This window comes from Oryctolagus cuniculus, chromosome X, assembly GCF_051225735.1.
Source record: "Oryctolagus cuniculus isolate XC-2025 breed Fujian yellow rabbit chromosome X, ASM5122573v1, whole genome shotgun sequence".
NCBI lineage: Eukaryota > Metazoa > Chordata > Mammalia > Lagomorpha > Leporidae > Oryctolagus > Oryctolagus cuniculus.
In genome coordinates, this window is record NC_142888.1 from 83,635,679 (window position 1) to 83,661,683 (window position 26,005).

Genomic DNA, 26,005 nt, shown 5'->3' on the forward strand with positions numbered 1-26,005 from the left:
TTTGGTTAGTTGGGCCAGTGGTGTGTCAATTTTATGTATTGTTTCAAAAAACAGCTCTTTGTTTTGCTGATGTTTTGTATTTTTTGAATTCATTTTGTTTATTTCTTCTCTAATTTTAATTATTTCTTTTCTCCTACTAGTTTTGGGTTTGGTTTGCAGATGTTCTTCTAGATACTTGAGATACATTGATAGCTCATTTATTTGGTGCCTTTCCAATTTCTTGATGTAGGCACCTATTGCTAAAGGCTTTCCTCTAACACTGCTTTTGCTGTATTCATAAGTATTTCTTTAAAGATTTATTTTATGTATTTGAAAGACAGATTTACAGAGAGAGGTAAAGACAGAGAGAGAGGTCTTCCATCTGCTGGTTCACTCCCCAAATGGCTGCAATGGCCGGATCTGCACCAATCTGAAGACAGGAGCCAGGAGCTTCAGATGGGTCTCCCACACGAGTGTAGGGGCCCAAGGACTTGGGCCATCTTCTCCTGCTTTACCAGGCCATAACAGGGAGCTGGATCAGAAGAGGAGCAGTCGGGACTAGAATTGGTGTCCATAGTGGGTGATGGTGCCTCAGGCCGGGACTTTAACCCACTGTGCCACAGCGTCGGCCCCTCATAAGTTTTGATATATTGTGTTGTCACCTTCATTTGTTTCCAGAAATTTTTTTGATTTCTCTTTTGATTTCTTCTATGGCCCGCTATTAATTCAGGATCATGCAGGCAGCAAATAGATGGGTTTTGTTTTTAAATCCATTCAGCCATTCTGTGTCTTTTAACTGGAGAGTTGACCATTTAAATTCAAGTCTACTGTTGATAAGTAATGACTTTCCCCTGCCATTTTTCCAAAAATATTCCTATTTTTACTTTGAGTTTCCTTTGAACTTTTACTGAGAGATTTTCTTCCTTTACCTTCTTTCATAGTGATGACCATGTTTCTGTGTTTCTGTGTGCAACATATCCTTAAGCATCTTTTGTAGGGCTGGATGAGTAGTGACAAATTCTTTCAATTTCTGTTTGTTATGGAAGATCTTTATTTCACCTTCATTCATAAATGAGAATTTTACAGGGCATAATATTCTAGATTGGCAGTTTTTTTCTCTTAATACTTGGATTATATCTCACCATTCTCTCCTAGCCTGTAGGGTTTCTGATGAGAAGTCTGCTGTGAGTCTAATTGGAGATTCTTTGAAAGTAATATGGCATTTCTCTCATGCATATTTTAGAATCTTCTCTTTATGTTTTACTGTGGTGAGTTTGATTACAATGTGTTGTGGCAAAGAACTTTTCTGGTCATTTCTATTAGGAGTTCTATGTGCTTCCTCTACTTGGATGTCCCTTTCTTTCTCCAAATTAGGGAAGTTTTCTGTTGTTATTTCATTAAAAAGGCCATCTAATCCTTTCTCTCTTTCCATGCCTTCAGGAACTCCTACAACCCATATGTTGGTTTGTTTTATAGTATCCTGTAGATTCCTAACATTGTTTTTTAGATTTCTAATTTCCTCTTGTTGTCTTTGGTTTCACTGTATAATTTCCTGTGCTTTGTCTTCTATGTCTGATATTCTTTCTTCTGTTTCACCTATTCTGATGTTAAAGCTATCCACTGCATTTTTATTTGTTCTATTGAATTCTTCATTTCATTTTGGCAAACAAAAAAGCTGTCTGCACCTTAACGTTTATTGCAGCTCAATTCACAATAGCTATGACCTGGAACCAACCCAAATGCCCATCAACAGTAGACTGGATAAAGAAATTATGGGACATGTACTCTATAGAATACTATACAGCAGTCAAAAACAATGAAATCCGGTCATTTGCAACAAAATGGAGGAATCTGGAAAACTTTATGCTGAGTGAATTAAGCCAGTCCCAAAGGGACAAAATATCATATGTTCTCCTGATCAGCGACAACTAACTGAGCACCAAAGGGGAAACCTGTTGAAGTGAAATGGACACTATGAGAAACAGTGACTTCATCAGCCCTTGTCCTGACTGTTGATGTACAATTTAATACTTTATCCCTTTTAGTATTTTTTTTTGTTCTAGTACTATTGGTTGAACTCTGTAATTAACACACAATTATTCTTAGGTGTTTAAATTTATCTGAAAAGTGATCCCTGTTAAATATAAGAGTGAGAATAAGAGAGGGAGGAGATGTACAGTTTGGGACATGCTCAATCGGACTTGCCCCAAATGGTAGAGTTAGAAACGTGCCAGGGGATTCCAATACAATCCCATCAAGGCGGCATGTATCAATGCCATCTCACTAGTCCAAGTGATCAGTTTCAGTTCACAATTGATCACACTGATAGGTCTAAGAACAAAAGGGATCACCTAAACAAGACTAGTGTCTGCTAATACTAAATGATAGAATAAAAAAGGGAGAGAACGATCCAACATGGGAAGCAGGATACGCAGCAGACTCATAGAATGGCAGGTCCCAAACAGCACTCTGGCCTCAGAATCAGCCCTTAAGGCATTTGGATCTGGCTGAAGAGCCCATGAGAGTATCTTAGGCATGGAAAGCCAAGACACTCTGGAAAAAAAAAAGAACTAAATGAAAGATCTCTGTGAGTGACATCCCAGTGGAAAGAACGGGGGCATCAAAGGAGGTACTTTTACTCTGAAGAGAGGAGAGAACTTCCACTTTGGCTATGACCCTGTCTGAATAAAATCGAAGTCAGCGAACTCAAAAGGCTTCCATAGCTTTGGCAACTCATGACTAGAGCCTAGGGAGATTACTGACGCCATACACAAGAGTGTCAAATTGTTAAGTCAACAACAGGAGTCACTGTGTACTTACTCCTCATGTGGGATCTGTCCTTAGTGTGTTGTCCAATGTGAAGTAATGCTATAACTAGTACTGAAACAGTATTTTACACTTTGTGTTTCTGTGTGGGTGCAAACTGATGAAATCTTTACTTAATCTATACTAAATTGATCTTCTGTATATAAAGAGAATTGAAAATGAATCTTGATGTGAATGGAAGGAGAGAGGGAGCGAGAGATGGGAGGGGTGTGAGTGGGAGGGAAGTTATGGGGGGGAAAGCCATTGTAATCCATAAACTGTACTTTGAAAATTTATATTTACTAAACAAAAGTTAAAAAAAAATAAGAAAAAAAGATCTCGATTTCATGGGAGAAATTTTCTTTCATGTCCTGTATGGATTTCAGTAGTTTATGCATTTGCTTCTGATTAATTTTATGTAATTTTATGATCAATTTTTTCAATTCCATTTCTTGTATTTTTTCCATTTCATCATCTTCGCAATTTAGTATTGAAGTATTGTGTTCTTTTGGGGGAATCATGTTGTCTTCCTTATTCTTGTTTCTTGAATTGGTGTATTTGTTGTTCAGCATTTGTGGAGATCCTCGTTGGTTTCTTATTTTTTTCTTTTCTTTTTCTTTTTTTGTTGTGTCGGCTTTTATCTTTGTACTATGACTTTTAGATAAGTGGAATGTCTGGTTTCAGTGAATATCTAGATGCTTGTAGTGGATGTGGTCAGGGAGCTCTCTTCAGCTCTTCAGCGTTAAGGGCATGCCCAGATTTGGTGTAGCAAATCTTCTTTCTCCTTTTTTTTTTTTTTTTTAATCAGGAGAGGTTTATTCTCAGCTGAGTTCCTCTCCTCAATGGAGACTATTGTCTGAGTGCTAGCCACAGTGAATATTATATTCACCTGCTCTGTCCCAAGGACCACACAAAGGATCTGTGCAGTCCTCAGTGTAAGCTCAGATTCCCCTGCAATGTCTCTTACCAGGTAACCAGGGAGCCCTAAGCATGTGGAGTCTCCCACTGTGACTGCCCAAAGTCTCAGCCACACCATGAGTTCTCCTACACACCCTCAGTTTTTTTTCACAGTCTGGATACAGAAGCCTCACAAAGTCACAAGATCCTAACCCCCTGTTAGTTCTTCCCACCAGAGTCAGGAGTCTTCACTCGGCTGGTTGCTGGACACAGACATGAGCTGGTGCAGCTGTTACATATGTCAAAAATGGCTCCCCCTCTATTGGCTTGTTACAGGATTCCATTGTCAAGTGATCAGGGAGAGAGAAATGTGTCCATCTTGTCCTTTTTTTCTCCTCTAATTTGGTAGGTACACTATTCCCCATGGGGCTCCAATCTGGGTTCCCTCTAGACTCTTTCCTGCAGCTTTTTTTTTTTGTCAGTGGCTTGGGCTGCTGAGGTCTGGTGTTACCTCAGTTTCCAGTGCTGGTGCCTAGTTTCTCAGCTGTTGGAGTCCCAAGCTGTGGGTGTCCACACCCTCCATGTAGGTTCACTTTGTCCCTCTTATTTCAATAGAGTTTCCTCTATCGTTTTCTTTCTAACTCTTCCCTGAGACTACACTCTCTCCACTTTTTAAAAAAAGTTTAAAAGTTTTAAAAAAAAGTTTAAAAACTATCTTCTCCTGGGCTAGAGCAGTAAGTGCCCTCTCTACTCCACCATCTTGGAACCACCTTTTGGGATACGTCCTCATTTAATTTTTTAAAATGATTTACTTATTTTATTTAAAAGGCACAGTGACAGAGAAAGAATGAGAGACAAAGAGAAAGTGATACCTTCCCATCTTCTGTTTTACTCCTCAAATGCTTATAACAGCCAGGGCTAGGCCAGGCTGAAGCCAGGAGCCAGGCACTCCATCCAGGTCTCCCATGTGGGTGGAAGGAACCCAGGTACTCGGGCACCATTTGCTGCCTCCCAGATCCATTAGCAGGAAGCTGGGTCAGAAATGTGGATATCCCAAGCAGTGTGTCAACCTGTTCTGCAACAATACTCACCCTCTACCATTGATCTTATTTGCACAGAGAAGGATGCCACTCAGAGTGATATAACAAAAAGAGCCAGTTCTGAGAATCAGGAGCGTGGGCTTCCGTCCTAGTTCTGCTATTGATTTTTTTTTAAAAAAGTTAGATTTTTATGGACAATGCTTCTTGTAACAAAGGAATTGACTAACTGAATGAAACCGATTGGGAAACTGATTTCACCCATTTTTTATCTCAGTTTCTTATCTATAAAATGAAGGTTCCAAATTAAATTATGACTGTGACATTGTTTTTTGCCCCTCTCATATGTATGGTTCTAGTCCTTGTTAGGAGATAGAAGCACCTGCAAACCTTTCCCTTTTTTGGGTCATAAATGGAGGTAAAATGAAGCACTAACCTTGGAATGAAAAAAAGAGTCATAAAATATAGAGAAAATTAGTCAGTGTCCTATTTTACAGAGATCAACTTGTATTGTTACTGTCTTAGCCATGAAAAGAGAAAAAACAAGAAGAGATGTTAGTACAGTATCTGTACCACAGCTCAATGTTCTGTCCTAAATGATGAGCATTTTGTTCACAGCCTTTCATTCTTAATTCTATTACAGAGAGGAAGTCGTGCCAGTGTCAGCTTCCAGTTCATCTCAGAGGTTCAAAGCGGGCGGTCTCCAAGGCTCTCCTTTTCTTCGGGGAGCCTAACTCCAGCTACCTATGAAAACTCCAACATAGCGATATATGAGGTAGGCCATCCAACAGCTATCAAATCTTCTGCCTTATTGGGTTTAAAATGGGGCAGTGACTTAGGAAACAGTCTCTGGACAGAATCTTAAGAATTTTGGCAAATGTTTTCAAAGTTTTGTCTGCGTTCACTTGTGGATTTGTTATGTTCATATTTCTTTTTCAAAACACTTTACTTCAAAATAGTTTTAAATGCATGAAACAAAATTTGAGAGATATTAATACAAAGAGTTCCCATATACCCCTCACCTGACAATGACTTTCCTTAGCAAGTAATCTTTTTCCTTCATTGATCTTTCAACTGCATGCACTTTCTATGCATGTAGGGAAAAGCCTTTGAGACCCAAACTCTTAAATAAGTCACTCATTCTAGAAGATACACACATGTGCGCATGTGTGCACACACACACGCACACACAAGGGTACTTTAAAAAGTTCATGGAAAACGGAATTAAAAAGTTTACTTTTGTGCAAAATATTTTGAAATATATGTACAATTTTTTCAGAATATGCATTTTCCATGATTTTTTTTTTGACAGACAGAGTGGACAGTGAGAGAGAGAGAGAGAGACAGAGAGAAAGGTCTTCCTTTGCTGTTGGTTCACCCTCCAATGCCCGCTGCGGCCGGCGCACCGCGCTGATCCGAAGCCAGGAGCCAGGTGCTTTTCCTGGTCTCCCATGGGGTGCAGGGCCCAAGCACTTGGGCCATCCTCCACTGCACTCCCTGGCCACAGCAGAGAGCTGGACTGGAAGAGGGGCAACCGGGACAGAATCTGGCACCCCGACCGGGACTAGAACCCAGTGTGCCAGAGCCGCAAAGCAGAGGATTAGCCTATTGAGCCACGGCGCTGGCATTTTCCATGAATTTTAAGACCCTATTTATGTGTGTGTATGTTTGTGTATGTGTGTGTGTGTATTCCCAGAACCCTGAGTCATCTGTTTGTGATGAAGTTTCTGGATGTATATTAGTGTAGGTAAGGTTTGGGTTGCCCCTTCTTTTAGAATTCTACTCATTTTTGCTCATTTGTTATCCTCTGGTGTTATCAAAACTTTAAAAATTATTCATTTGTTTATTTGCATTTGACTACAATGTTTCTTGGAGTACCAGGTTACTTTCTGCTATGTAAAGTAGAAATCCTTTTGATTTCACTCAAGTTTCTGTCTTTAAAGCTATAAGAAGCCACCCTCTGTTCCTTGTTTATGAATTGGCAACCAGAGCACTTTTCATAAGCTGGAGAGATGAACTGTTGCTTCTCAGCAGGAATGAGTTTAGCAAGGGGGGGAAAGGGTAACTATCTTGGCTTTCTGTCTTTTCTAAGTGAGGCCTCCCCACTGTGGTTTCCTTGTTTTGTTTGACGATACTCCCAAGAGCAGCAAACATTCTCAACTTCAACAGTAACTACAAAGAAAGTCCCAAATGGGACAGAATGTGTTTTTCGATTCTCAGCCACATTGAATTTTCCAAGTAAATGCTATCCTTCATTAGATAAATAATTGGCAGCGACCTTAGTATGGTTTGAAATGTGTCCCTGTCAGGGGCTTGAGTAGTCACTCAGGGGGTTAAGCCAAGACTGGAGGCACTGGAATCCCATATGGGCACTGGTTCGTGTCCAGGCTGCTCCACTTCCAGTCCAGCTCCCTGATACTGGCCTGGGAAAGGCAGTGGAAGATGGCCCAAGTGCTTGAGCCCTTGCCAATCATGTGAGAGAACCAGACGAAGCTCTTGGATCCTGGTTTCAGCCTAGCCCCGGCTATTGCAGCCATTTAGGGAATGAACCAGTGAATGGAAGATTCTCTCTCTCTCTCTTTCTCTCTCTCTCTCTCTCCTCTCTCTAACTGTGATTTTCAAGTAAATAAATAAATCTGGAGAAAAGAAAGGAATATTTCTCCTCCAAAATTCAGGTGTTGAGTCTTAATGGCCAATGTGATGATAGTAAGAGGTGGGGCCATAAGGGCCCACTTGAATGGGATTAATACCTTTATAAAAGAGGCTTCACACAGAGTTTGGCTAGCTTGCCCTTCTGCCTTATGAGGATGTAATATTCTGCCACCCCCCCCCCCACACCGCCCTGGAGGAAGCAGCAACTAGATGCCATCTTGAAAGCAGAGAGCAGTCCTCAATAGACATTCAAACCTGCTGTGTTTTGGATGTCCTAGCTTCAAAACTGTGAGAAATTTATGTTCTTCATAAATTACCTGGTATCAGATATTCTGTTATAGCGACACAAATGAACTAAGACAGAAACTGGTACCAGAGAAGTAGGCCGTTGTTATAACAAATACCTAGAAATATAGAAGTAGCTTTGGAATTGAGTAATGGGTAGAGGCTGGAGCAGTTTTGAGGTAAATGCTCCAAAAAGCCTAGATTGCTGTGAATGGAACATTAGAGGCAACAGTGACGAGGGTTCAGGAGAGGAGAACTGTAGCGGCAGTCTGATTCTTCTTAGAGATTATTTAAAAGAACATGAACAGGGTGTTGGTAGAAATATGTACAGTAATGGCCATTCTGATGGGCTCTCAGATGGAAATGAGGAACAAGGGTCAGAAACTGGAGAAGAGGTTATGCTTATTATAAATTGACTAATAACTTGGTTGAGTTATGTCTATGTCCTAGGACTCTGTGGAAGATAAAACTTGAGAGCGATGAACTAGGATATTTAGTGGGAGAAATCTCTAAGCTGGAAAGCATGCAAGATGCTGCATGGCTTCTCTTAACTGCTTATGGTAAAATACAGGAAGAGGAAGGAGAATTAAAAATGGAATTTACGGGGCCGGCGCTGTGATGCAGTGGGTTAACGCCCTGGCCTGGAGCTCCGGCATCCCATACGGGCGCAGATTCTAGTCCCGGCTGCTCCTCTTCAGATCCACCTCTCTGCTATGGCCTGGGGTAACGGTATAAGATGGCCCAAGTCCTTGGGCCCCTGCACCCACGTGGGAGACCCGGAGGAGGCTCCTGGCTTCGGATCAGCACAGCTCCGGCCGTTGCGGCCATCTGGGGAGTGAACCAGAGGATTGAAGACAGCTCTCTCTGTCTCTACCTCTCTCTGTAACTCTCTTTCAAATAAATAAAATAATTCTTAAAAAAATAAAGATGGAATTTGCAAGCAAAAGGAAAGTAGAATGTGACAATCTGGAAAATTCTCAGACTGGCCATGTAAAGAATAAAAGTTTGTTTAAGAGAGGAAATCAAGGTGTGTCCCCAAAATGATACAGACGTTAGTATGGTTAAAAGAAAGTCAGATGTTATTCATCAAGACAGTGGGAGAATGACCTGAATGACATTGTGGAGATCTCTGAAGCTTCCATATCCATCTCAGGCCCAGAGTGCCAGGGCCTTGAGGGATGAATGGTTTCAAAAGACGGAACCAGGGTGCCTGTGGGACAACAGGGTTCTCTGCTCAGCTACATCAAGTCTCCACTGCTAACAACCCTGCACAACAAACCTCAGCCACTCCACCTGTGGGTTCATGTGGGCCCAAGTGTGGCTATAGCTACCACTCTTAAGGTACAAGCTATAAATCTTGATGGTGTCTCTGTGGTGCTAGCTTTGTGGGCTTGTAGAATGTAGGAGCTGGGGAGGCATGGCTACCTCCACTTAGATGTCAAAGAATGCCTCAGAGATGCTCAAGGCCCAGGCAGAGACTTGCAGCAGGAGTGGAATCACTGAGGAGTGTCCCCACTAGAGCAATGTGTGGTGAAAATGTGGGGTCGGTGCCTCTCCTAAGAATCTCCAGTAGGGCAGGGTTGCCCACACAATCTGAGACCAGTATACAGGGCCAGCCTATGGGAACTGCAGGCACTCAGTGCCTACTTAGAGAGATGCAGTATGGATTGCACCTAGAAAAGTCATGGAGGCAGGTTCCCCTTGGTCCTTGGAGGCCCAGCATACACCCAGTGTGTCCAAGAGGTGGAACACGGAGTTAGAGAAGAGTTTTCTTAGGGCTCAAGATTTAGTGCTGTTTGCCTTGTTGTGCTTTGAACTTATCTGGGGTCTGTCACACTTGTCTTGCCTGTTCTCTCTTTTTAATAGAAATATCTGTCATGTATCTGTTCCACCATTGCCTTTTGGAAGCATGTAGCTCGTTTGGTGCCACACATTCTCAACTTGAAAGTAAATTGCATCAGGATGAATTGTGCCTTGAATTTCACCCATGTTTGATTTAGATGAGACCCGGAACTGTAGATATCTGAATTGATGCTGGGATGAGTTAAGACTTTGGGGGGCTATTGGGGTGGAATTGATGTATTCTGCATGTAAGAAGAACATGAAGTTTGAGAGGGCCAGGAGTGGGATGCTATGTGTGGTGTGTCCCCTCCAAAATTCAAGTGTTGAGACTTAATAGCCAATGAGGTTACTGAGACAGGAAGGCTCCTTTCTCATGAATGAGATTAAGTCCTTTATTAAAAAGCCTTCACAGTGTTTGGTTAGCTTGCCATTCTGCCTTCTGCCATGTGAGGGTACAGTGATCCTCCTTTCTGGGAGATGCAGTAACAAGGCATCATCTTGAAAGTAGAGATCAGCTCAGAAAACTGTTTGATGATCCCTTGACCTTGTACTTCCCAGTCTCCAGAACTGTGAGAAATAACTTTCTGATCTTTATAAATTGCCACGTCTCACAAATGGGTTAACATAGGTCTACAATACCAAGATTAACTTAGCATATGTTTTCTTAGTATTCCTGAGGGATTGGGTTACATTCATAGCAAGAACCTCTGGATTGTTCCTTGGAGTTAATTTGATCAAAAAAGAAATTTGCTTCAGCTGTAAACTTGAGATAGTGGAGAACTGGCAGCTCTGCTTCTCTTAAAGCACAGAGATAAGGGAATTAGATAGCTTTTGAACGTCAAATGGAATTAGCTGATGGCTTTACAAATAGATTGACACCTCTAATTTCCTGAAGCAAATTTCAGTTGCCTTGATTATTCATCTGTAAAATGAAGGGGCAAACTAAAGTCCAATACTAGTTGCTCACTAGAGTCTCCTTAGGAAACTTAAAAATACTTCTGCCCAGGCCCTGCTCCCAGCAATTCTGATTCAGTTGGTATTTAGTGTGGGTATTTTTTTAAGTTCCCTGATACTGTGCCACCAGGGTTGATAATTGCCCAACTCTGAGAATGCTAAGGCTTTCCTGGCTTAGATATGCTTCAATTTGCTGATTCTGTGCAAGAATTTATATGTTGCCTTGTGGTATGTTTTATTTGGTGGGGTTGCAAAGAATTCAAAATGGAAAGAAATAAACGTGTATGTAACTGGTCGTTAAGAATCTGTCAGATAGTTCCTGATTTTTGGAAGGAGGCTGAGATTTGAACTAGCTAGTTCTTAGAATGACTGTTGTACAGTCAGATCACAAGTGGGGACATTTTTTCTTTACAAAAGGAAGATGTTAGTGGGAATAATGTCCCATGGAGAGATCAACATTAGGGCGATGTGTGAAGTATGTGGAGGAAAACATCCAAAGCTAGAAAAATGCCTGGCTAGGACTAACGAGAACTTTGGAAGGGAGCATAAGTCAACTGAATTAATGGATCAAGCAAAGAAGTCTACCGTGGTTCCTGAAACAGTCCTCTACCAGGAGTCTTTTCAAGAAGACTCTTTATCTGAATTCTGTTTCAAATAACTCAGATTTTCCTAACAGTTGACATGAGAAGACTTGGAATTTCCAGAAAAGAGTACCTGGAGGAGCAGATACCTAACAGCAGAGGACAGGCTTGTTGAGGGCGTGTCACATCATCAGATGACACTGACACAAATTCACAATTTGATTGTATGCAGAGATGCATAATCTTCAAAAGTGCCCACGAAAGTGCTTCAAAAGTGCCCACGAAAACCAGTCTTCATTGCACAGATACCCTTTGAAATGGAAAACGAAAGGCAGGTGAGCTGACGACCTAGATGCAGTGGGAACATGTCATGATCTGCTATAAGAGCCATAGTCTAGGGGTGAGGAGTGAGTAACCATAAAACCCTCAGGGAGAATCCGGTCAACTATTTTCCCTCTCCATTTTCTGACTCTGACTCTTTGCTTCTCAGCCTCTCCCTGTGTCTTCCTTTGTCTCACCTTTCTTCCCTTCTCCCTTCCTCTTCCTTTCCTAGAGCCTTTTTCCTTGTCTTTCCACCTTCTGCATCCCTTATAGCTCTATCTTGACATGTCTTACCTCCAGCAAACATCTTTCTCTCAATGCACAATCATAGGTAATAAGAGCTGAAAAGGATCAAAGGAATCCTCTAGTAGTAAGTCCAATTATTATCAAAGAAGAGACTGAAGCTCAGGCTGAGTGAGTGGCTGTGCTAACGCCACTCTTGAGTTTGAAGCAGAGCCAAGTCTAAGACCTGGTTCTCTGGCCTCTTAACACACCTTGGCCTTAGTGTAAAACTGATGGACTTTAAATTACTTCAAAAAACTTGAATGAATAGAGTTTGATAAAGTTCAATATTTCTTGCTCTTAATTAAAAAATGAGTGATGAATGAAGTATTTTATCATTCCTTCTCTTAAAAGCAAAAACCAAAACAAATAGTGTATGTGTGGTAAAGATAAAACCTGCCTTCCCACCCTTTTCCTCATTATTCATGAAGCAGGGTGCACACAGACTCAATACAAATTTGCTTGAAGATTTTGTGAGAATTATTTGAATCTTAACACACACACAAATTCCCCAAATCAAATAAAGTCCAATGAGAGGAAAGAACAACAAAGTCGGAGATGGGAAGGTGTTGGTTCAGTTGTGGCACTGTTATTACTCTTCTGACCTTGAGAAAGTTACTAAATCTTTTCAGGCTTCTGTTTCTTTGTCAAAATAGGAAGATTTAACTAGTGGTACCTAAGATTCATTGCAGCCCTCAAATTTGGTGCTTTGGCAGGAAAAGGCTCTGTGTAGATACTTGTGGCAGTTAACGAGCAAGTCAGAAAGCTAACCTACGTTTTCAACGTGCCTAACTGCCGGAAGAAGGTATCAGGTGCTCACAGAAAGCTAGGGTCAGGGCTGCTCATACTGATGTTCAGTTGCTGCGTTGCATAGGAACAGCCTATCTAAGAGGTTCCTGTTCACATTGAATACATATGCTAACATATGAGACTGGTGCAAGAGTGAGAACAGAGATTCTAGCCTTCCTACCTAGTCCCGGAACAGAGTGAGGGGGACAGCCTTCTGACATTGAAGTCTATACCAGCACACTTGACTCTGCACATGCACAGCCACTGCGAAACCTGTGTGCCTGGACATGCACTCTCTTGACTATGCCCCTGAGTTCCCTGTGCTTGCTTCTCTCTCCTGCCTAATCTTCTTGGAGGCCCAATTCCAACCTTTCGGTCCCCTTCCTACAGCCTAACTACAATTGAGATGAAGAGCCTCAAGTGGCAGATAGAGCTTGCTGATGTGCCGAGTACCCCTTTGCTCCCCAGGATCTCAGGAATGTATGAGTAAATGACAGAATGTCTATAAGTTCATGCATATAGTTAGGGCTGCTGTCTTATGGCACAGGGCTGCCACCGGCTCTAAAATGATATACTCATGGCATTATTTTTTTTTAACTAATAGAAAATACCCTTTTTTCTAATTGGAAAAAAAAAAAAGGTGCCATGGCAGCCAGTAGTGACCATGAGTGAAGTAACATTGCTGCAAGGATGTTATGAAGGGTTTTTGATCTTTTGATTTACAAATATATTCCAGCCATCGACTGATTTTGTAAATTCCAAGTTAAAGTTTTATTCTTTTAATTTTGGGAGACTTAGTCTTTGATCTCTCTAAAGGGTGACGTTCTCTGAAGGATAAAACTTTAAGCTTGTGTCAGGTGCTCCTTACTTCAATGAATGAGTTTTAGATTGCTAGTCAATAGCAGATTTCAATGAGAAAGGCTTTATGAAAAGTAAATGGAGATGGTATGACTGAAAAGAGGACCACAGAGATGAGAAGACAAGGCTGGGGTGGCAGGCCACATGCTTTAGCTTCATCAGAATCACACGGCGGACATGTTAAAATAAAAATGGCAGGGTCCCACTCCCACAATTTCTGATTCCTTGTGTGTTAGTCAGGGCTTGAGAACTGGCATTTCTAACTGGTTCCCAAGTGATGCTTCTGCAGCTGGTCCAGGTCCACACTTTGAGAATTTCTGGGTCAACACTTTGACCATTTTACTGTAGGCAGGCGCTGATCCTAAACTACTGTTCTGAATTCTGTGGGCCCTGAGCCTAGTCAGTGCAGTTTGATTCAGATGCTAAGGTCTTTGAGAGCCATTGCCTAGTTAAGGGGCTTTGAGCTCCTTGGCTACAAGCTGCTAACACAAAGTGCAAGTAAGTAACTCAGATGCTTGCAGCTCCCATTAGCTTTTGCCTTGGGCAGGTCTCCAGATGCCGTGTCACAGTTGGATATACTCCTTAATAAGACAGTCCCTCTCTTTTTCTAGCAATTTGATTGCACAGAGCTCTCTGCTTTATTATCTCTATTTGAAAACAAGTTGGTGCAGCCTGAAATGGAATCTCCAGGCTATAGGTAATAGATGTGAAAGCACATTGAAGAATAGAGAGTGTTGTGCAAATGTAAGGCATTATTATTATTATGGAGTAAAAGGAATCTATGCTTGCATTGCTTTTTAAAAAATTTTGGGTTAGACAGAAACTAAATAGGGCTTGTTGACTGATGAATCCTTGAGGCTATGCATGAAGAAGAAAATTATCTATCAGGCACTGGTGTTGAAGTGAAGACAATAAAATAATTGTTGTTTTTGACTTGACAGTAGCCTTAAAACAGCAGTTGTTTTGTGTTTTAAAAAAGTCAGAAATTGGGTTTTGAAAGTCTCAATTACTCATGTTACTATGGTAGTACATTTGTGCATCAAAAATCAAAAATTAATCTATATTTAAGCCAATCAGTTTATGATAGTACCCTTCCCCCCCACACACAATGGCTTACTTATCCCGTAAAAGAAAAATGGATGGAGGTAAAGGCAGGAAATGTTTGCTACACTACATCTCCCACCACAGATGCCTCAAGGCAGTGGGAATTGCTACCACCAACCATCACCATTAATCGCAGAGAACCCATCACTATATCACTTTGCTATGAATAAGTGAAATGACCTAGCACTTTTGCAGTTACTTAAAGGAGGCATTAGAGAGTGGCATCATTCCTTTTCTGGGCGTATGCATACCTGCAATTGTTTCCCTGTCTTGAATTAGTGAAATTTTTAACTTTAACTTCTCAGTATGACCTCATTGTAGTTCAGAAAATTGCATGTGAAGGATGGGAGATGAAGGAAAAGTGTGTATGGGCTGATGGTATAAAAATAAACCCATATGTGGAAGGGACATTGATGTAAAGCTGCTGGCAACTAAATTTCATCACTATTCTCTACCTTTTCTTTCTAGGGTGACTGGGTGTGGCTGAAAAAATTCCCTTCTGGAGATTTCGGAGATGTTAAGGCTATCAAATCAAGTGCAAGCGATGTGTTTGAAATGGTATGGAAAGTCCTCATTTATATACATTACCATTGAAATGGATCTTTCTCCAAAGTGACTAATATTAGTGACTAATATTGTTACTGGCATTGTCTAACTATTTAATTCAAAGGCAAAAGCATAGTCAAAGAGATACGAAAGAGACAAGTCGCAGCTCTATCACTAAAGAACTGCATTAACTTGGGCAAGTCAACTATACTTCCTGAGCCTTAGATTCCTTAATTGTAAAGAGAGTATAGTAATGTCTGGCCTCCTAGGTTGGAATGAGAATCAAAAGAGATAATACATGTAAAAGATCTTGCACATTTTCTGGCATGGGGCTTCTTTATAAAATGATAGCTCTGATTATTATCAAGTGAATACACCACAATCATTCACAATACCCATTTTTCAGACCTGGTGAAGGAACCCAATGATTTCTACTTGAAAAATGGTTGTTTCCTTAATTTCACAATTTATGCTCAAAGAGTCCTGAGATGGTTTTCTTACGGAAGCAGCCTGTAGATAAGGCAGGGATACTAATGATTTCTCATAACCCATTGAAAATCTTTGCTGCTCTTTGAACTTTGAGACTATAAAAGATTTGTGGATTCTGTATTTGGTTCTTTCAGGCCCTTGCTCTTTGTTAAAAATTTATTTACCTATTTGAAAAGCAGAGGTACAAAGAAAGAGAGGCAGAGACAGAGAGACATCTTGCATCCTCTGGTTCACTCTCCAAATGGTGGAAGCCAGGAGCCCCCTCCAGGTCTCCCATGGGTTGCAGGGACCCAAACACTTGGGCCATCCTCTGCTGCTTTCCCAGGCCATCAGCAGGAAGCAGAGTAGCCGGTCCTTAAATCAATGCCCACATGGGATGCCTGCTATGCTACACTGGTCCCTCTTTCAGGCTCTTGAGAGTGGGATTTAGAGGGTGATTATAACTTTCTCCCCATTAATGAATAAGCACTTTCAAATCATTTTGGTAGACCTGAATGAGACACCTGTTATATGCAGAGCACTGTACAAGTGACAGAACAAAATAAATAAAGAATATGTGGCTTCTGGGGGATAGGATATGCTATACAGGTCAGGATAAAATGTCGTGATTTGGTGTTTCCTTTATATCTGATTTTGTGCCTGTCCCTGAAGGAAAAATAGTGAGAGATCGGTCCAGAAAGGGAACCAAGGTGAGCTAAAATAGACAATTCCACACTGATGATGATCCAAGATGCTAAACAGAAAGGTAGATTCAGAGTATGGACCCCCAAATTGGGCAAGACGTTGGGAAACTGAAAAACTAAATGTATGGAAATCAGCAAATAAGTATTGATTCAAGGTAGAGGGTATCCAAGGTAGGGATAAGTTTTACTTTTTAAATAGTTTCAGATTTACAGAAAAGCTTCAAGAAAAATTCAAGAAATTTATATACCCTACCAAAATTTAGCAATTACATACATATCTCCTAGTTGCTATTTCTTACATATTTATATATGTACATTATTTTTACTAAACAATTTGAGGGTAAGTTGTAGACACAATACCCTTACAATTCTAAATATCTCAGTATGTATTTCTTAAAAACAATCACATCCTTGTACATAGCTTATATAATGATCAAAATCAGAAAATTTAGGATTCATATAATTGTTATCTAAACTACTGTCCTTATTCTAATTTTATCAATGTCCTTAATAAAATACAATTAATTTTCCCCCAGGTCAGTTTTCAATAAAGGTTCACATTTTGTAATTTGTTGTCACCTCTCTTTAGTTGCCTTTAATTTCAAACAGTTTCATAGATTTTCTTTTCTTTACTTTCATATTTTTGAAGAACTTAGATCACATATTTGGTACACTGCCCTTCAATTTGGGTTTGCTCAATGTTCCTCATGGTTGGACTTAAATATTGCATTTTTTCCTAGAATAATACAGGAGTGACATGTCCTCTTATCAGGAAGCACACAATATCAATATTTCCATTATTGATGATATAAATATTGATTAATTGGTTTCAGTTGTGTCTACCTAATTTCTTCACTGGGGAGTTACTGAGATTTTTCGTCATCATAATTAATACATAAATTATAGGAAGACACTTGGGGTCTGTATAAAAATCCTGTTCTTCATCAAAGTTTTCCACTAATTTTAGCATTCATTTCTGATTAATTCAAACATTATAACATTTATTGTGTGATATTTTATTATAAGGGATAGTTTTATTATTCATTTATATATCTATACCTATATGGGTTTTAATTCTATTGAATTGGCTATGTTTGTAATCTGTATGTATCTATCATCTAAAATCATGATTTCAGAGCAATATCCCTTGTTCTAATCCAATGTCACAGGGTTTATTCTTTTTTCCCTTTTCTACATTTGCAAATTCCCTCTCCAGCAGTGTGAAAACTGCATCCCATTGTCTTCATGACATATTTTTATGTGTTCCCTTCACTGACTCCTGTGACCATGTGAGGTACAGACAAGAACTCAGCTGTAGGGAGAAAACTAGGATGTTTCTAGAATGCATTGTGTAAGTGTCCCTAATTCCTTTCTAATTCTTTCGTTAAGAAGGAGGTGGGTCTGGCTGCACTGTTACTGTGCACCCAGCGTTGCCTTGACTACCCACGTGTATTCATAATCTTGAGATGTTGCAATACTGTGCCAGGGCAGTGTACCAGGGACCAGACTAGAAAGCAGATCTTGATAAGCCAAGTATAGGAGGAGGCAGAGAACAGTGGAATGGATATTCTTGAAAGGTAAACAGCTGGATCCAGAAGGCCAAAGAACTGTTAACTTTCAACATCTTTTAGGATCCCAACTTCCGCAAAAGTGAATGCAGGAAAAATCAGGCTATGGGTCCCAATATCAGATTCTTCCCCATTATCTGAAACTGATCAGCAAGGTCCTTGTACTCTTCAAGCAACAAATGGAGAGTATCTTGGAGTCTCTTTGGGAGACTTTCTGTTCTTTTAATTCTCTCTCTCTCAAAAAATATGAAGAGAACGGAACTTCCATTGCTGTGAAAGAAAATCTTTTCTTCATAAAAAATACTTTGAATCAATGTAGAGCCTCTACCGAGACTATCATGTTCCCCATAGCCATTTCTTCTCCAGGAGTGGTTGTGATTACACCCTTGTATCTCAGTATCATGTGGTGAAATTGTATTTCTTGCTCATTGATGACAGTTTCCCTTCACTGTGTTACACACACACACACACACACACTTTTAAGGTTAATGTCATACCCTTTCCACAACCTGTTACTGTCATCTACCTATCACATTCACCTAATTTACTGAATATTCTGGAATCTGGCTCATGGCCTTCCTCTGTACTCCATGATCTGCCATTACGCTGGTGACATCAATGTCTATGCAAACATCCAAATGCTTTGACAATTTAGTTCTTTGCTATATCCTCTCTAATAATCTCTTTTTTATTATACTTCAATCAACCACTGATACCAGCATAAGTTGGGCTTTCTCATCAACTTCCTTTTCTTCCAATTGTCCCAATATGTGACAATATCAGATCTTTTAATATTTTGGTCTCTAACCTCTCCCAGCACACAGGACCTTTTTTTTACCTACTTTCCTGTCCAACTTAGATTCCACAATTAGTCATTTGAACACAGTCTAATTTCTGTCCTTTTCTTCAGACACACTCTGAATTCTTCACACTCTGATTCTGATCCTACATCTTAATATTCTTTGTGCTTGCACTTTAACAGCCAGCTAATATGGCAGAAAGTCATGCATCAGGGTACATTGTTTTCATTACAAATTCATAATTTTTATACTTCATTGGTTAATTCACTTTCTACAACCCATGCTTCAAAACTTCTCCATTTTCCTTAAGCATCCAATGTCTTCCTTTTGTTATATTTTTACTATCATCCATCACAGTCCAAGCCACTATCATTTCCCACAAGAGCAACTGAATTTTTTTCTTTTACTAAACTCTATTTCTTAGAGTAGTTTTGGGCTCACAGCAAAATTTAGGAGAAATAAGGAGAGTTCCCATATATTTCTTGCTCCCACACATATTCAGCCTCCCCCAGTGTCAGCACAGTGGTACATTTGTTACAGTCATGAACTTACATTGACACATTCTTTTTACCCAAAGTCTGTGATTTGCATCAACGTTGTACATCCTGTAGTACGGTTGTACATCCTACATTCCAAAGCTGTTCTTTTCTCTTTTTAAAAACCTATCATCACTGGGAGCCAGAGTTGCAGCATAGTGGGTAAAACTGCTACTTGCAGTGCCAGCATCCCATACGGGCACCGGTTTGAGTTCCAGCTGCTCCTCTTCCAATCCAGCTCTCTGCTGTGGCCTGGGAAAGCAGTAGGAGATGGCCCAAGTCCTTGGGCCCCTGCACCCACATGGGAAACCCAGAGGAAGCTCCTGGCTCCTGGCTTCAGATCAGCCCAGCTCCCACTGTTGTGGCCATTTGGGAAGTGAGCCAGTGAATGGAAGACCTCTCTCTCTCCCCCTCTCTGCCTCTGACTCTCTGTAACTCTGCCTTTCAAATAAATAAATAAACCTTTAAAAAAAAGTCTGTCTGTTTGTCTGTCATTCTATCTATCTATCTATCTATCTACCATCTATCTTTCTATGTAAAAAAGTGAAAGAGAGAGAGAGAGGGAGATCTTGTATCTACTGATCTCTTTCCCCAAATAGCCACAACAGCCAGGGCTAGGCCAGTGTGAAGTCAGGAGCCAGGAACTCCTTAGCATTCTCCAACATGGGTGGCAAGAACTGAAATACTTGGCCCGTTATCTGCTGCTTTCCAGGCACATTAATAGACAGCTGGTTCAGAAGTGAGTAACTGGAACTCCCATATGAGGTGTGGACATCGAAGAAGCAGTTTAATGCAGTATACCACATTGCCTACACCAGTTTTTATTTTCTTTTAAAAAACTTTTTATTATTGGGAATAAAGAACATAAACAAAATGAACAGACAAATATGGCATCCCTGTTCTCAAAATACGCTGTCCACAATTAACAACATTGCATTTTTGTCATTTTATCTATAGCCACCCATTCCTTACATCCCCACTTTGATGGTGGTTACTGTTTTTGCAGTTCTGTATTTTTTATTTTTCAAATTTATTTATTTGAAATGGAGAGAGAGAATGATAGACAGAGACATCCAAATGCTTTGGCAATTTAGTTATTTGCTATATCCTCTCTAATAACCTCCTTTTTCATTATACTTCATTATATAGAAGCTCTCCCGTCTGCTGGTTCACTCACCAAGTGTCCACAACAGCTAGGGCTGGGCTAAGCCAAAGCCAGGAACTGGGAACATAATCCCAGTGTCTCATAAGTGTAGCAGGAACTCAACTACTTGAGCCCTCACTGCTGTCTCCTAGAATGCACATTAGCGGGAAGCTGGAATTGGGAGCACAGTCAGCTCTCAAACCCAGCACTCTGAAATGGGATGCAAGCATCTCAAGTATTGTCTTATCTGCTGAGCCAAATTTTCTCCCTGTGGAGTTCCGTATCTTAGAAGTACAATTACATGCACTGAAATGTCCATGATTTCTCTATCATTTTGATAGAGGGAGATGTCTGTTTGATCTAGACTTCTATCATGATACAGAACAGACATTAGTAAATTGTCATGGGCCAAATCTGGTTCATGGTCTTTTTCACAGACAGAAGCAAAGAATGCTTTTACATTTTGAAAGGGCCATGAAAAAAAAATATCATGTGACAGAAACCATAGATGGTCTGCAAAGTTTAAAATATTTAGTATGTGTACATTTACAAAAATCAATTACTGACCCTTGGAAGGCTGCCTTATAAATGTGTGTTCCTTATAACCAGAGGCAACCCCTGTTCTATTTTTCTGCATGTTTACGTACATTAGTTTTACTTGTTCTATAACCGCATATAAATGGATGGATACAGATAAACACTGATATTTTTCCATGTTATTGTATGGGTAAACAGTTTTCTCTTTTTGTTACTGAATACTATTTCATTGTATAAATGTAAATTTAATTATCCATTTTCCTGCTAATAGACATTTGGGCTAATTCTGATTGGCAACGGTGAATAAAGGTGCTATGAAAATTCTACAAGCCTTTTTATGAACACATGTTTTAATTTCTCTTGAGCAAATACCTCAGAATGGAATTTGTAGATTAAAGGACAATGTACTTTTAACTTTACAAAACACTGTCAACCTTTTTCCTATTTCACTTTCCTGTATGCAAGTTATGAGAGCTGTCTTTGTTCTACATTATTGTCAATATAATGGAACTTCAGAAAGTTTGCAGAAATGGCAATAAAATATACATTTATTTTGGGGAATTTTTTTTTTGAAATCCATGCATACAAGGGACCTTCAAAAAGTTCATGAAAACAAAAATTGCAAAAAACTCAGCATGGATTTCAGAGTTTTTGGGCACCAAAATCAACTTTTCTTTTAATTTCATTTGTTCCATGAAATTCTCCAAGTACTCTTATATTTGATGTTGACAGTGTTTTTAATTTTAGTCATTCTAGTGAATTTAAAGTATTATCTCATTGTGGGTTTTTTAATTTTAATTGTAAATTGTACTAAAAATGTTACACAGAATTTACCGTCTTAAATGTCCAGATGAATAGTGTTAAGTAAGAGCATATTCAAATTTTGTGCAATAGATCTCCGGAACCTTTTCATCTTGCAAACTGAAACTCTATACCCATTAAGTAACTCCCATGTCTTCTTCCCCTTGGTCCTTGGTAAATATCATTTTATTTTCTGTTTCTATGATTTTTACTACTTTAGATATGTTGTATAAGTGGAGTCATGTAGTATATGTCATTTTGTGACTGACTTATTTTACTTAGCACAATGTTTCATGTTCAAAAATCTTTTTATTAGATGTAATTGACATAAAATGAAAGGTACACATCTTAGGTGTTCCACTCAATGTATTTTGGCAATTGTATAATTTGCTCAACTATTTTCCTCAGAAAGATACATCACTCCAGAAAGTTCTCTGTCCCCATTTTCAGTACTTTTTCCTACCCCAGAGACAACACTGTTCTGATTTCTAACACCATAAATTAATATCTTTTTCTGGCCTTGAATTTCATGTAAACAGAATAATATAGTGTTTTCTGTGCCTGGTTTCTTCCTCTCTGTACCATGCTTTATAAGATTAATCCATGATTTTTGCATGTGTAAGTAGTTGAATTTCAATATTGCCTAGTAATATTTCATTTTTTAAATTTACAACCATTTGTCCATCATTCTGCTGTTGAATATTTGCCATGCTTTTAGGTTTTTGTATTATGAATAAATCAACTATTAATGTTTTTATAGTTGTGAAATACATATCATAAATGTTTAGGTGTACAGTGCAGTAGCACTAAATATAATCACATTGTTGGGAAAGGATCTCCAGAGCTTTTCATCTTGCAAATATTTAACTCTATACTCATAAAAAAAAAACCTCCCCTTTCCCCTTCTCCGCACCCCCTGGTAACTACCATCCTGCTTTCGATTTCTATAAATTTTTAAAATGATGTCTTCTGATGAGAAAAATTATTAGTTTTGAGAAAGTCCAATTGTCCAATTGATCATTTTATTTCCCTCCTTCCCTGTCTTTGTCATCTGTCTCTCCCTCCCTCCCTCTCTCCCCACTCCTTGCTTCCTTCTTTCTTGTGGCCTGTCCAAGAAATCCTTTCTTATTCCAAGGTTCTGGGTTGAAGTCTACAATCCATGTTGAATTAGTTTCTGTGTATATACGGGGACAGGGTGTGGTTTTTTTTCCGTAGAGATATCTAGTGCTCCCCCAGTAACAACTGTTTTAAAAAAGTATTCCTTTCTCCATTGAGTTAACTTGGAAACTTTTTGAAAAAGTAGCTATGTGTGCAGGTATTTTTGGATTCTCTCTTCTGTTTCATTTGCTCATTAGTGTTCCCTAATGTCAGTACCACACGCGCTTGAATACCATAGCTCTGAATACCATAGCTCTGGAATAAGTTTTTTTTTTTTTTCTGACAGGCAGAGTGGACAGTGAGAGAGAGAGAGAGAGAGAGAGAGAGAGAAAGGTCTTCCTTTTGCCATTGGTTCACCCTTCAATGGCCGCCACGGCTGGCGCGCTACAGCCGGTGCACCGCGCTGATCCGATGGCAGGAGCCAGGTGCTTCTCCTGGTCTCCCATGGGGTGCAGGGCCCAAGCACTTGGGCCATCCTCCACTGCACTCCCGGGCCACAGCAGAGAGCTGGCCTGGAAGAGGGGCAACCGGGACAGAATCCGGTGCCCCGACCGGGACTAGAACCTGGTGTGCTGGCGCCGCAAGGCGGAGAATTAGCCTAGTGAGCCGCGGCGCCGGCTTGGAATAAGTTCTAAAGTTACATGATGTAAGTCCCTCACACTTGTTCTTTTTCAAGATTGTTTTGGATATTTTAAGTTTTTAAAATTTTTGATATATTTTATTATTTTTTAAGATTTATTTTATTTATTTGAAAGAGTTAGAGAGAGAGGTAGAGCCAGAGAGAGAAAATGAGGTCTTCCATTCCACTGTTTCACTCCCCAAATGACCACATGGCTGGAGCTGAGCTGATCCGAAGCCAGGAGCCAGGAGCTTTTTCTAGGTCTCCCACACTGCTGCAGGGGCCCAATGAGTTGGGCCATCTTCTACCGCTTTCCCAGGCCATAGCAGAGAGCTGGATCAGAAGAGGAGCAGCCGGGACATGAACCGGTGCCCATATGGGATGCCAATATTGCAGGCGACGGCTTTACCCTCTACGCCACAGCACCAGCCCCCTCAAAACATTTTAAAATCAGCTTGTCTAAAATGTCCATAAAGCCTTCTGAATTTTTCATGGAAATTGCCGTGAATCTGTAAATAAATTTGGCTAAAATAGGTGCTTTAACACTCTTGAATTGTCTAGTCCATTACTATAGTATATATCTCCATTTATTTATATTTTCTTATCAGTATTTTGCTTGCATTATGTCATGTTGAGTAGAAATGGTGAGAGTGGGCATCTTTCTCTTATTTCTGGCTCTAGAGAAAAATGATTCAGTGTTTTACTCTTAGGTTTGAAACCACCTGAAATTTTTTTTACACATGTTCTTACTATTTCTGATTTTACAATAATTAAAAAAATTAATTACTTTTTATTTATTTGAGAGGAGAGACAGAGATGGAGAGAATAGACAGCGAGCTCCCATCAGCTGGTTAAATCCCTAAATACTTGCAAAGGATGGGCTAGGCCCCGGCTGGAGCCAAGAGCTAAGGTCACAGTTCAGGTTGTCCGTGTGGGTGGTGGAACCCAATTATCTGAATCATCACCATGGATTCCCAGTGTCTGCTTTGGCAAGAAGGAGGAGTCAGGAACCATAGCACGAAGTCAAATCCAGGCACTCTGAGAGGGCATGCAGCCATCTTAACTCTAGGCTAAACACCCTCTTAAATCCTCCTAATTCATGCTCCTGTGGATTTTTTTATCATGAGGCTGTTTTATATTTTCTCAACAACTTTTTTTTGCTACCTATTGCAGTGAATGCATGAATTGCTTTTTATTCTATTAATATGCTAAATTACATCATTTTCAAAGAAATATAAAACAAACATTAATATCCCTGATGTAAATGATACTTGAACATGTTATGTTTTTCATGTATTGCTAGATAATATTTGCTAATATTTTAAAAGGATTTTATATCTATGTTTATGAAGAGAATTGATCTATAACGTTCTTTAATGTTTGTCATGGTTGTATCAGAGTTGTGTTTTTATCAAGGTTATGGTTGGCTTAATAAAGCAAACTTGGAAATCTTTTTTTAGAAAGATTTATTTATTTATATGAAAGGGAGAGAGAGAGAGAGAGACCTTCCATTTGCTGGTTCACTCCCCAAATGGCTGTAGCAGCCAGGCCTGGGCCAGGTGGAAGCCAGGAGCTCCATCTGGGTCTCCTGCATGGGTGTCAGGGGCCCAAGTACTTGGGCCACCATCTGCCACTTTCCCAAGTGCATTAGTAGAAAGCTAGATCAGAAGTGGAACAGCTGGGACTTGAACTGGCACTGTGATATGGGATGCCAGTATTGCAGGCAATGGCTTAACTTGCTGCACCACAATGCTAGTTCCAAACCTGGAAGTCTTTATTTTCTCAAAGAGTTCATGTAAGATTGATATTATTATTTAATTTTTTATTAAATTTCATCAGTAAAATAATCTTATCCTAAAATTTTCTTTATGGGATGTTTTTGGAAACAAATCCAATTTATTTGACAAATACACAGCTATTAAGATTTTATGTTTCATATTACACTGGGTTTAATATTGTGTTTTTCAAGAAATTTGTCAGTTTCTTTTATATTGTTCTCTAATAGCATAAAGTTGCTTGCAAATTCCTTTTTTGTCTTACTGATGTTTGTGATATCTGTAGTGATGCCACCACTTTTGTTCCTTGTATTAATCATGTGTACTTTCTCATTTTCTCTTGATCAATTTTGTTAGACATTTATCACTTTTTCAAAGAACAAAGTTTTGACAATTTTAGCATTTTGTCATGTTTTCTGTTTCTGTGATTTCTGCCTTTATTGTTATTGTTTGCTTCTTTGGTTTAATTTGTTCATCCTTTTCTAGCTTCTTAAGTGAGAAACAGAGATCATTGACTTTAAGCATTCTTTATTTTTAATATAATTAAATATTTTTATTTAAGCTCTGCTATTGCTGCATCTAACACATTTTAATAGCTTGTGTTTTATTCTTTCAGTTTGAAATAATTATGATTTTCCTTTATTTTTTGCCAAATATATTACATTGAAATGTATAGCTTAATTACCAGATAGTTGGGGTTCTTCTAAAGATCACATTTGATAGGATCTCACTTAACTCTGTTGTAGTCAAAGAAAACAGCTTATAAATTTATTCCTTTTAAACTTAGTTACTTATTTGAAAGGGAAGAGAGAGAGAGAGACTGACTTCCATCTGCTGGTTCACTCCCAAATGCATGCAAACAGCTGGGAATAGGAAAGATGGAAGCCAAGAGCTAGAGCTAGGAACTCCATCCGGGTCTACCACAATGGTGGCAGGGCCCAAGTATTGAGTCATCTTCTGCTG

General features: G+C 39.6%; 1 protein-coding gene across 1 annotated transcript in view; it reads left to right on the forward strand.

The window, feature by feature from the left end:
• The window catches only part of GUCY2F (guanylate cyclase 2F, retinal), a 119,477-nt gene that overhangs the window by 46,943 nt on the left and 46,529 nt on the right, over positions 1–26,005 (forward strand). The window contains exons 6-7 of the mRNA XM_017349714.4: positions 5,362–5,493; positions 14,855–14,944. Coding sequence (XP_017205203.3) covers positions 5,362–5,493; positions 14,855–14,944 — 222 coding nt within the window. The remainder of the gene's footprint in view (positions 1–5,361; positions 5,494–14,854; positions 14,945–26,005) is intronic.